Source organism: Battus philenor, unplaced genomic scaffold (genome assembly GCF_028537555.1).
Source record: "Battus philenor isolate CCGP_79_NKW_IND1 unplaced genomic scaffold, ilBatPhil1.0.hap1 SCAF_8, whole genome shotgun sequence".
Taxonomy (NCBI): domain Eukaryota; kingdom Metazoa; phylum Arthropoda; class Insecta; order Lepidoptera; family Papilionidae; genus Battus; species Battus philenor.
The window spans coordinates 9,801,537-9,813,764 of NW_027181748.1; the positions used below are offsets into that span (position 1 = coordinate 9,801,537).

Below are 12,228 nucleotides of genomic sequence, written 5' to 3' on the forward strand. Positions count from 1 at the left end.
AAAATAAGGATAAGAATAAAGTTGATATTAATTGTAAAGTAAGTGTTCTTGTCAGCCCTTTTCAAAGTGTAGGAATATTTGACATTTTTATTAGGATTATTTTTTTTATCAAAGCATTGTATATTTGGAAATACATTTTATTTCCTACAAAGGTGTTTTATTTACTAACTGTTGATATAAATTAACAGTTTTCATTACCTAAAGTAGAGGCAACAGTTGATTTTACTAATTATTTCATAAATCATGTGAAATCAGTGACATTTTTTATTATTTTACTATAAAGTTTTGTGTACAAAGAAAACATTAACTGTATTTAATATAAGTATAATCTAGCTTCAATATTTGGATTTCACAACACTATTTTAAGTGTCGCTGTACTATGTACTAAAGTAGATGACCTGAGGTTAACAAAATACAGAAATTTACAGTGTAATGAATAAAATGTCAATCATAAATTGCTAAAAAAATTTTTTGAACTTTCAACCAGTGCATTTAGTCCTTTCTGGGCAAGATTGAACTTCTTTACATTGCATGTGGGGCCTGTTCAACCTCATAAGGTATTAATTACACCGTTAGAAGAATTTTACAGTGTATTGAATAAAATTTTAAACAATCATAAATTGCTTGAAAATTTTTTTGAACTTTCAACCAGTGCATTTAGTCTTTTCTGGGCAAGATTGAACTTCTTTACATTGCATGTGGGACCTGTTCAACCTCATAAGGTATTAATTACACCGTTAGATTATAAATCGTAAGGAAAGCTATGACGTATATCCGTCTCTGTTGACAAATGTCAATATATTCGGCGCCCGCAGAATGAAAAAACGCGCTTTTGATTGCTGCAATTGAGGAAAGTCACGCATGGGCGTTTAAGACCTTAAAACGCAACGAATCTGTTAAATTTTTTATTATAAATTAACAGTTTCTGATTATGTATTCCATTTATTTTAAAAAATAATACAAAATCAGAACCGTTTCTATTGTATAAATCCTTTTACAAATTATTAAAACACTCAAAATGGTCAAACATTTATTGAAAATTTGTGCTACATAAAGCATGATATAAAAATACACAATAAATATTAATGTCAATTTAGTCATAAATTAAAATATTAACCCAGCTGCAATAATACTTTTTTATTGTAACTAACACTAGTCGTTGCTTCTTTCTACACTGGGTGATGGAATGTAAATCAACGTGTACATAAGTACATATAAATGCACTGCATACCAATTAATCTTCAAAAATTTCTAAATCTAGTAAAACAATATACGATACAAACAAAGGCGAATGCAATCTAGCACCTAGATATTATAATCTATTTAATAATGCTAGCTAAAAAAATATCAGCTATACAAAAAGTTCAGGTAACCTTTTTGTACATTTTTTCGTAGTTTTTTTTACCAGACTGGCACATTTTGAAATACAGACTAGTATTTGATTAATCCCAATGTATGTCCTGCAATATAAAACCGAAGAAAATGTGATGGCCTTTTATTGATAAATATAAAAGTAAACTACCTAATAAACACGAGTAAACAGAAAGGAACAATACAATAAATCAGACTTAAAAGATTAAAACAAATCACTAACAATGTCAACTTAAGAATAAACAATATTTGTGTGCTTATTAAAACAGTGTCATTCAGAATAATTAGGCATTAAAATTAAGTCCAACAATTGAATACACTTTTTATAAAAAAAACCCTGACCATCATTGCACATTGTAACATAAATTTTACATAATTATAAAATTTCAGAACAGAGTTACATTTGTTTTCAAATATAAATAAGTATACATCGCTGAAAAATTAAAAGCGTCTGTGCAATCCGACATTTTATCAGATCTGTGATTTTTAAAATGATTTCTCCAACATTTTTTTATTAAATTAAACAAAGGCTCGAAGATAGCTTCGCTTCTCAGAGGTATGACTTGTTATTATTATTTAGTGTATTCCATCCTTAGATCATTCCGACTTTAGCTTAATTATATAAAGCAAAAAAAACTTACTTAACTAGTGTTTTAAAAAAAGTAGGCCTTAACATATTTATTTCTATCACAAAATTACAACTAAACTTGCCAATTGAAAATATATGCTTAAAATCATGCACTAAACATGTCATGGAATATTAACTTGCTTTAGATTGTGTTTATAAACACGTCTGGGTGAATAAAGTAAAAAACTAATTTCTGTAAAAGCAAGACGATCGACGATCATATAAAGAAATTGGAATGACTAACTTGATCCCTTATTAAATATCTATTTACTAATACTGTTTCGTTATTCAGATTATTTTAGATATTTTAATTAAAAAATAACAATTACACAAAATTCTTGCGCTTTTTTTCATTATCAATCTACATTCGGAATTTCGTTTTTATTTTAAAAATATTATTATTAGGTTATTAAACCTACTGCTAAGCTAGATCACATAGTTAAAAGATTTTAAAGTTATTTAATCAGAACAACAATTCTTGACAATTGTTAGAAATAACACGAGATGATAAGATTAAATTAATACATAGAATAATTTAAGATATTTGCAAAGTCATTGTCATTAAGTATTTTAGAATGTCTTTGTCTGCACCTCCTGGAATGTTTAATATTCATTATTTCATGTAATAATAAAACGTTATTATACCATTGCAAGTCCACAATTCACTGTCATTTCTTTCAAAGAACAATTTATTACGTGTAACTAACACTCAATATTTTAAAATAAAACTGTGATGTCACTTATATAATAATCAAGAATCTTTTAAGCTTATACTTCACGCATATTAAATTTTTAATTATTATGCATTATAGTAATTTTAATCATCGAACTGTTGATACAAGTACAAAAAAATATATTCCTTATATAAAAACACATATAAGGCAATGTGTATACATATTTGCTAAAAGCATAGCTTAATATTTTTATTTGCTGAACATTTTGATAGCGAATATTCCACAATTTTGCCCATTCAAGCTACACATTGAAACATATTTGAAGTTAAAATAGCTGAATAAACATATTGTACATTTGTACTTTTAGCTTCAACGGTCATTGTTGGAAGATTACTAAAAACTCGATGTTTTTTTTTTTTAAATAGAACGCGCATTAATTCAGTAGTAATCATTGACAAAATTAAGAATTCATATTTAAGGTATTTTTCCACTAAAGATTTTCTCAAATTCATTATTAAGAACATAAATCATATGTAACAAATTATGGTATAAATTTCATCCGTTTTGTTTTTGTGTATATGTAATACAATTATTCCGGTAGACATATTTTTTGAACATACAATTATTACAGTTTGTAATGTAAATCACAGGAAATATATCGTTTAGAAATTCTAAAAGTGACTAATCCTATTACAACGTAGTACCTAATGATTTACCGGCAAAATTAAAAAAAGAACGATTTCTTTTATTACAACCAATTTACGACCTGTAGTGGACAACATATTTTTATCTTTCACATTTTTTCCACCAAACCGAAATTAAGGATTATGATTGTGCGCGTTCTATATACTCTGTATGTGGGAGCTTCACTGGTTGTTCAGCTTGGCTTGCAACACGGCGACGAGCTGCTCCAGTTCGCGGACCCGTTGTTGGCTATTTTGCAGTTGCCGCTTCGCAATCCGCAACTCCTCGCCTTGGCGATTGAACGCGAGACGGAGCTAGGACAGACACTAATATTTTGATTTCTGTTTATGGTTATTGTTTATATGTTTCTATATATGTTTCTGTTATTTATGTTACATTATTCCAGCCATGTTGATGAAGATTGAACTTCGTAAGTATATTAAGCGGCACAAGCCTAATATCCTATGGTAAATTTTAAGATTTAGGTAAATTCAGTATAACTAAGTAATAGAAAGAAATTACAAATCTATAAGTAATAAAAAAACAAGAGTTCAGATAATCACATAAACATACCTAAATTATAATATTGATTTAAAACATTTTTATGTCAAAAATTCCCAAATTAATATGAATAAATATAAATTTAACATTCTAATTGTAAAATAAAGTATATAAAATAACGCTCAGTGTAGGTTATAGTAAAATTTTTCTTATAAGAAAAATGTTCGGTCCGACTATAGAATTGATATTTTATGTATTGTCTGGTGTCCGTATCATACTTCACAATAAATAATTAACTATTCAATGTCTTAAATTTCATTGAAATGTTAAAAATCAATTTTGGGTATCTTCAAGTGAGACAGCAAATTCTATTTTCTCGGGAGGCGACCACAAGTTGTCGCGTCTACAGTGACATAGTTTAGGTCACGGGAAGTCGCTGGGTGCTGGTAGTGCAGGCCGGTCATTGTGACGATGTTTGGAGGAGGCCTATGTCTTGCAGTGGATGTCTATTGGACGAAACGAAAGAGTTGTCACCCAGAAATTACCTCTTTTATTATTAACACAGCGAAAATAAAGGTTTTCACTATGGGACGAAAAGCAGTTAGCAAAAGGGCGAGTCGGATAATTAAGCCAGTTTCTGCGAGTGAAACGACAATTTACAATTTGTTGTGTGCAGGTAGACCGAAAAAAATATTTCTTTTGTTAATTAGTGTTACTAATCAGGGTTAAGAAGGCACATCCATTACTTTAAACAAATATGCATCTCATTATGCTCTTTCTGAACTCAATGTACTTATTATGATAAAGTGAATATGATGAAGACTGGTTAGTAGAAGTGCAGAAGGTGATCAAATTTAGACTTTACCAACTACAACTAATGAAGCCTCGAAAAATGTTATTATTACCTCGTGCTCCGTGCTGAACACGTCACCCTGGTTTATCTGCTTGTATAGAGGCACGGGTTCCGCGTCCCCCGTATGTTTGCCGAACATTTTCTGCAGTTGGTGGAACTTTGTCGTTTGATTGGCGCTCGTTTTCTGTGATTTTTCGTTAATTGCCACCTACATGGAAAAAAAAGTTTGAATATAAAAGTATAATTGATATATAATTAGTATACTAGACCCAGTATTTTTTTTAAATTAATAAGCTCTTTTTATAAGGGAGTAAGTACGATTCTGTATTGTAATAAAAATAATTATTTAGCAGATTGATGCGACGTGGGTAGGCCCCACTTAGTGAACCGACGACATAGTTAGTCACGGGATGACACAGGATGCGAGCAACTTAAAATCGGTCATCGTGTCGATTTATCTTTGGGTGAGGCCTATGCCTAGCAATGTGCGTCTATCAACTGAAAAGAAGAAGAAAGAACTCAAAAGAAAGTTATTAATAATTTACCTGCACGTCGTTGTCGCTGACATGGTTTTCGTGCGACGGTTGCCAGGTGCCGAGAGGACGGTAGTCGGGTGTCGTCTCGCGCGACAGAAAAACGAATTTCTTTCTGTTGTTCGCGTCCTGAGGCTGCAGCGCCGGCGCGTCTTTGTTATTCATGCGTGGCTTATGAGTCGAAATCGTTACACCTATTAAATAAAATAAAAAATAAACTACAATTATTTTGAACACCCCTAAAATAGCAAAAACCCTAAAAATCCTTCACATTATATTAGAATCTTTTAAAGTTTTCAGTTATTTAAAATTCGTTAATTTATGTGATAATTGAGAAACATTACATGAGAGCGTATTTTAGTATCATACACAATACATACCACAACAGAAAGAGTTACTAATTTTATGTAAGCCTAGATTAAGGTATAACAAGTACATACATTTAATTTGTCAGCAAGAGGTTTTTAAAGCTTTTAAACCTATAACCAATCACATTTATATAAAAAATATTATTAACTATAGCATTCATAACAAAATTTATTGCAAAATATTTGCCACGTAAGTCATAAGACTTAAAATGCATAAAGGTCCAAATTTTTAAAATTTAATTACCATAAATTTTTTTTAATATAAATTTCATGTAACTTACCAGTTTTCATACTAATGAGAAGAGGCGGTGCATTCATTCCGCTTAACCAATCTTTGGCGCTTAGTGCAGGCAGAGGAGCCGCAGTATCGGGGTACAAATCTTCCTGAAATCATATTTAAATTTTTTTATCAAATAAACATATTTAAAAAATTATCTTAGACCACTACTAGAGAAGTCGCGACATAGACTTTGGCTAATAACTTCGTCTGGTCTATATTTATTTTGAGGCCTGATTATGATGCTATAATATGTATAGAGGCAAAAATAATGTAAATGATTGTTAAAGTTATACACAGGTTGTTAAAATAAACGTGTACCTGGAAGCAATCGGACTTGCGTGGCACGATCATGGAGATGGGCTCGCAGAGGCCGCGCGACGTATGAAGCTTGTAGAAGCGGAACACCTCGCACGCGGACGTGCTCACGCCGCGCTTCGGCATGTATCCCAGCCCGCGCTGTAATACACACACAATCTTTATAACTTGCCTCTTTAAGACATAGTCAAACAAACATGGACTGGGAATTAATTGTAGTGATTTTAAAATAATTAACTATTTAGTTCTAAGGATGTCCACTGATCAAAAGCAGCCAACACTGGATATGTTTCCCGACAACCTTAGCAAAGTCATCTGTCCAACCCACAGACATTAGCGTCCGTGCATTTGTTTTTATAATAACAATTAATAATTCCCTTTCTTTGCTCTTGTTCTTGCGTGTTTATTTATATTAGAGTTAATTTACTTCTTAAACTAGTTCCTAACTTGAATTATTAATGAAAGTCAATTTTTTTGTGCTTTTTTATATTATTTAGTGGACATGATTTTTGATCACAACGTCAACGTTACAGTTTAAAGAAGAAGAGGTCACACCTCTTCTTCTTCCCTACTCTGCAAAATATTGACATTATCAGTTTGTATTTTCGTATCTGTACGATAGTTACCGATCACGTCGATGACTCTTGCAATCATATCTTGAGTTTGGCATATTGCTAGTACCGCATGATCGATATATACAGCCTGAGCGTGTCTGTTGTTCAACGAACTATAAGGACCGCCTCCTTTTGCGGGTCCGTGGTTTCCACTCCAGAACCTATGGCTACAGCAGCCATTTGTTTATAATGCACTATGTGACCTGCTTCTAACACTTAAATTCAATGCTATGAGTGAACAGAAATAATGCGATAAATCTTGATGATGACTTTTGAATTTTGGTTGCGTTATAGAAATAAAAAAGTGAATATATAAAAAGGTTAATTAATTGCTCACCTGAGGATTCCCAGAAAGGAATTGATTAAGGAAATGAACGTAAGGCGCTTCGTCGACAACTTCATAGTATCTTATGTTTCCGTCACCTTTGCCAGCAAGGTAGACCTGTTTAACATTTTTTTCTTATAACATATTTGCGTCATATAACCAACAATAGAATTTAACATGTTATATTTTTAACAAAAGTACCAAAGAGGGAGTAAGGGAGGTGAGGAAACTAAGAAAACGCGACCATTACCGTGTAGATACTTCAATGTCGATAATAGATATGTCAGAATTTTTAGGAAATTTGAGAACATCTGAATAATAAATAAATCATGTTTTTTTTATTTTTTTTTGTAAGGAGGACGGGGGTGGAGAAGTTTCCTAGCTTGTGTGAATTAACATTTCCATGGGGGGTACCCTTAGTGAGACAACGAGGAAGAAGGGGCCCCTGTTGTCTTCTGTCATTTTATACTTTTTTTGTAGATTATTCCTAGTACTAATAATTTGTATTTAAAGACTCACCATATTAGTATCATAGTCGTAATAAGGGAAGACCACCCCGGAGGAGCTGTCGATAGTCTCGCAGACGAGCGGTTTGGAGAGATCGTGTTGATCCCACACCGCGTACTGGCGGTCGCTGTAGCGCGAGAAGCCCGTCGTCAGCACTTTGCCCTGGCTGCCCAGGAACGTGCACTTCGACGCCTTCGTCCCCAAGTGACATTGACCCTCCTGTATTGAATTATAAGTAAAGATTCTTCAATAACGAACTTAAAAATAAATTGAATATCCCATATGCACGCGATATTGCTCCAAACAAGTTAGTGATACAGCATACAAATAAAACATACAACGTGTGGACCGCCCACTACCCATAGAATTGTAGGATAGTTGCGTCGAACAAAAAAAATCAGACATAATTATTGCTTCTTAAATAATCTGACTAATTACGAACTTTATTGTGTATGCTCATAATTTCTAGTGCTACTTTAAACAGAGACTTGTTGTGTTACATTTATTATCTTCGCTACAATTTCTTTTGTAATGGTTTTTTGTGTTATCTACCCTTAAAATTGTGAACTCTTCTTTAAAATAATAAATGGATTCAAAAAATTACAGAATTTTTTCGTCTCTTAATGCTCGGATAAAAGCTTGTTTAAAAATTTTGCGTTTTTTAAGCAAATGCATATTTAAGCATTGTTATTCTCAAACCAAATTCGCCTATTTGCACTTTTTGAAAAGTTGTAACGTTGCAAGTTAACGTCCCATAAATCTTAGTTAAAATTTTAACCAAAAAAATATTATCACGAGAAACGTCTCATAAATCGCAATACAGCAAAAAATTGTTCAACCCTTAGCGGGTAACGGTACGTCTCAAGTGGCGTGGGGTCGTGGGAGCGTGCTATTGGTTTAACGGATCTTTGTTTTTATAACAAAAATTCCAATGCGCCCGCGCACCAGCACGCAGAGCTCACAGTGCTCGGGAGAAGGATCCAGGCCTCGGTCGCGTTCACTAGCTAGGTGTCGTCTTACGCACCGACGCACACTCTATGTGTCGGTTGCGTTCACCAGCTATGTGTCTTCATACGCGCCGGGGCCAATTAGAATTTACGTTATAAATTCACGCCTTGGTCCTATTCATTCTCCGGGCATCATTTAGTTCACGCCACAACCTTTACATCGTCTCGCACCCCAAGGGGTAAGTGTTGAACAAATATTATGAAGACATCATTTATCTATAAGTTAGAGCTCAACATTTTGTCTGTGTCCATAGTTCCATCATTATGTATTCATTATTACTTTTCAATTTGTTTATTTATTTATCTCTTCTATTTTTGTTTTACATGCTTTACATTTTGTAACTCCGTTCTGACAGTAAACAATCACATCAACTGCTTTCGGTTTCTGCCCTTCCTTCATCGCAAGCCATCTCCGGAGTTACTGTCAGCGGAGCAAAATGTACATATAATTATATATGTATATCATAACTGTGACATTTATTCACAGGTGCGAGTTTAAGACTGCGACTTTTATGCTGCGAGTCTTATACTGCAAGTTTTATGCTGCAAGTTTTACGCTTCGAGTTTTACACTGTTGAAATTCATATCAACGTTCACCGGAACCATCACATCCTGCTACCTACCGGCGCTCCCTGCTCTCGACTTGCTGCCGCCTGACCAGTCCTGGAAGATCGTGCGGCTGGCTACCACCACCATCAGGGGAGTACCGAGCTGCGATGTAAAATTAGACCAGGCCTTCTGCCACTACCCTTAGTTAATTAATTAAATACATATATATTTTTTCTTTTACTAGAACGGCACACTGGCGCCCTTAACGTGGTATTAAAAGGTCTGATTTTGCATTGTAGTGTAGTTATGTGATTGTTTTTTTATTTAATTAATTTTGTAAAACGTTATTTTTGCCTTTTTTTACTGCCAGCAACTGAAGTGTACATCCTTCACTTAAAAAAGTTTTTGTTTAGTTTAACATACATTTTGTTCTTATGTTGTAATTTTTTTTGCTTCTACTATTTTTTCATAGGACCGTACACATTAGTTGCAGTTATACGCATCATTTTCATATTTTTTTGTGTTATTTTTTTTTAATTCTTATACTAGCAACCATAACGTTCGTTAGTGAATTTGTAACAGAACGGAGTAGATTGAGTAGAATACTTGTTCAACACCTTCCTTATTGTGGTGCATTTAATTTTTTTCTTCTTTCTCTCATTACCAATTTATAAAAATAGATTAAACATGGCGCTATTGTTAACAACTTACGTAAACAAATCGCTACACTGGGTCCTCTTTTTCCTTCTGTGGATGTTTTATACTAATAGAGTCAATCAAATTTCGGACGATTCCGATAGCGTAGAAGACGTGCTTGTTAAGACATACGTTATTCTTGATTCTTTAAATAAAATGTATAATTAAAAATAATTCTCTCTTAGTATATGTATTAGAAAACATGGCCGGTAAAAATGTTGGAACATGGCACATAAAGCATTTAAAAATAATAGGTTTGAGTAAATAACAAACATAATTCGACACAACATAAACTAAAGCATTACCATTAACCGCGTAATATTTCGTTTGGGTTATTAGAATGAATCTATAACCTTCATAATTGTTTGGTCGCGTTAGTAATCCTTATAATGATTACTATTGCTAGTTTGTTTGCGAGAAGTATGAAAGAATGAGTTTAAAAGGATAAAAATGAAATTGTTATCAATAAGTTCGGATTTTATTTCCTTTAAATGAAATAAAATCCTTCGGTGACGCGCGGGGTAATGTAACGTTGCAAGTTAACGTCCCATAAATCTTAGTTAAAATTTTAACCAAAAAAATATTATCACGAGAAACGTCTCATAAATCGCAATACAGCAAAAAATTGTTCAACCCTTAGCGGGTAACGGTACGTCTCAAGTGGCGTGGGGTCGTGGGAGCGTGCTATTGGTTTAACGGATCTTTGTTTTTATAACAAAAATTCCAATGCGCCCGCGCACCAGCACGCAGAGCTCACAGTGCTCGGGAGAAGGATCCAGGCCTCGGTCGCGTTCACTAGCTAGGTGTCGTCTTACGCACCGACGCACACTCTATGTGTCGGTTGCGTTCACCAGCTATGTGTCTTCATACGCGCCGGGGCCAATTAGAATTTACGTTATAAATTCACGCCTTGGTCCTATTCATTCTCCGGGCATCATTTAGTTCACGCCACAACCTTTACATCGTCTCGCACCCCAAGGGGTAAGTGTTGAACAAATATTATGAAGACATCATTTATCTATAAGTTAGAGCTCAACATTTTGTCTGTGTCCATAGTTCCATCATTATGTATTCATTATTACTTTTCAATTTGTTTATTTATTTATCTCTTCTATTTTTGTTTTACATGCTTTACATTTTGTAACTCCGTTCTGACAGTAAACAATCACATCAACTGCTTTCGGTTTCTGCCCTTCCTTCATCGCAAGCCATCTCCGGAGTTACTGTCAGCGGAGCAAAATGTACATATAATTATATATGTATATCATAACTGTGACATTTATTCACAGGTGCGAGTTTAAGACTGCGACTTTTATGCTGCGAGTCTTATACTGCAAGTTTTATGCTGCAAGTTTTACGCTTCGAGTTTTACACTGTTGAAATTCATATCAACGTTCACCGGAACCATCACATCCTGCTACCTACCGGCGCTCCCTGCTCTCGACTTGCTGCCGCCTGACCAGTCCTGGAAGATCGTGCGGCTGGCTACCACCACCATCAGGGGAGTACCGAGCTGCGATGTAAAATTAGACCAGGCCTTCTGCCCACTACCCGTTTATAATTAAATATACATATATTATTCTTTTTTGCCTTTTGTTGCCACCAACCTTTTTAATTATATGGAAATCATTTTTCCTATAACGGCACAAAGTTTGATGTTTTGAAAATAATAAATAGGATATTTACTACATTTTCGTATAAAACGAATTATATAACTTGTTAAAATATATTAGGTACAATTGAAATCTCTAGCCTATTCCTTAAGATAATAACGTTTTAACGACGACAATATTATCTAATTTACAATTATAGGTGGCATTTATGTCATTATAATTAACCCTGTTTAGAGATAATAAAGCAATAGGTTGTTAACCAAAACTATCAGTTATTTTTAATTTATGAAAGTAATGTTACGTAAAAACTTACAATGGAATATCAAATCTAAATTTTTTGAATAAATACTTCCACTGGTTTATATTACTCGGCATTTGATTTACGCAGAGTAATAAAAATAACTATATTATAAAATTATCTACGAGCTAAATGAAACGTCATACTGTTCATCACTTTACTATTCCTTGAAGGCGGGAACCTTCTTCAGACTCTTTGTATGTATGAAATGATTTGGTTTAGAACTCACAGACAATACAATCCCGCGCCTCGGCTCGATGACGCGCAGCTTCTTGTCCTTGCAGGTGGTGGCCAGCAGCGAGCCGTCGCGGTTGAACGACATGCAATAAATCACATCGCCGTGGCAGTCGATCACCTTCACTGCTTCACCTTTGCCCACGTCCCACACCATAATCTGTATCATATAAAAAAA

The 12,228-nt window shown here is 33.8% G+C and overlaps 1 protein-coding gene across 2 annotated transcripts in view; it reads right to left on the bottom strand.

Annotated features, from left to right (window-relative positions):
* Nucleotides 1-1,017: 1,017 nt before the first annotated feature.
* LOC137931595 (coronin-2B-like) overlaps nt 1,018-12,228 on the bottom strand; it is a 30,821-nt gene continuing 19,610 nt past the window's right edge. For both annotated transcript variants that reach the window (XM_068775037.1, XM_068775038.1), the window contains 8 exons: nt 12,046-12,210; nt 7,666-7,872; nt 7,159-7,263; nt 6,211-6,348; nt 5,894-5,996; nt 5,257-5,438; nt 4,764-4,919; nt 1,018-3,671 (listed from right to left, as the gene is read on the bottom strand). In XM_068775037.1, the coding sequence (XP_068631138.1) occupies nt 3,540-3,671; nt 4,764-4,919; nt 5,257-5,438; nt 5,894-5,996; nt 6,211-6,348; nt 7,159-7,263; nt 7,666-7,872; nt 12,046-12,210 (1,188 nt within the window). In that variant the 3' untranslated portion in view covers nt 1,018-3,539. The remainder of the gene's footprint in view (nt 3,672-4,763; nt 4,920-5,256; nt 5,439-5,893; nt 5,997-6,210; nt 6,349-7,158; nt 7,264-7,665; nt 7,873-12,045; nt 12,211-12,228) is intronic.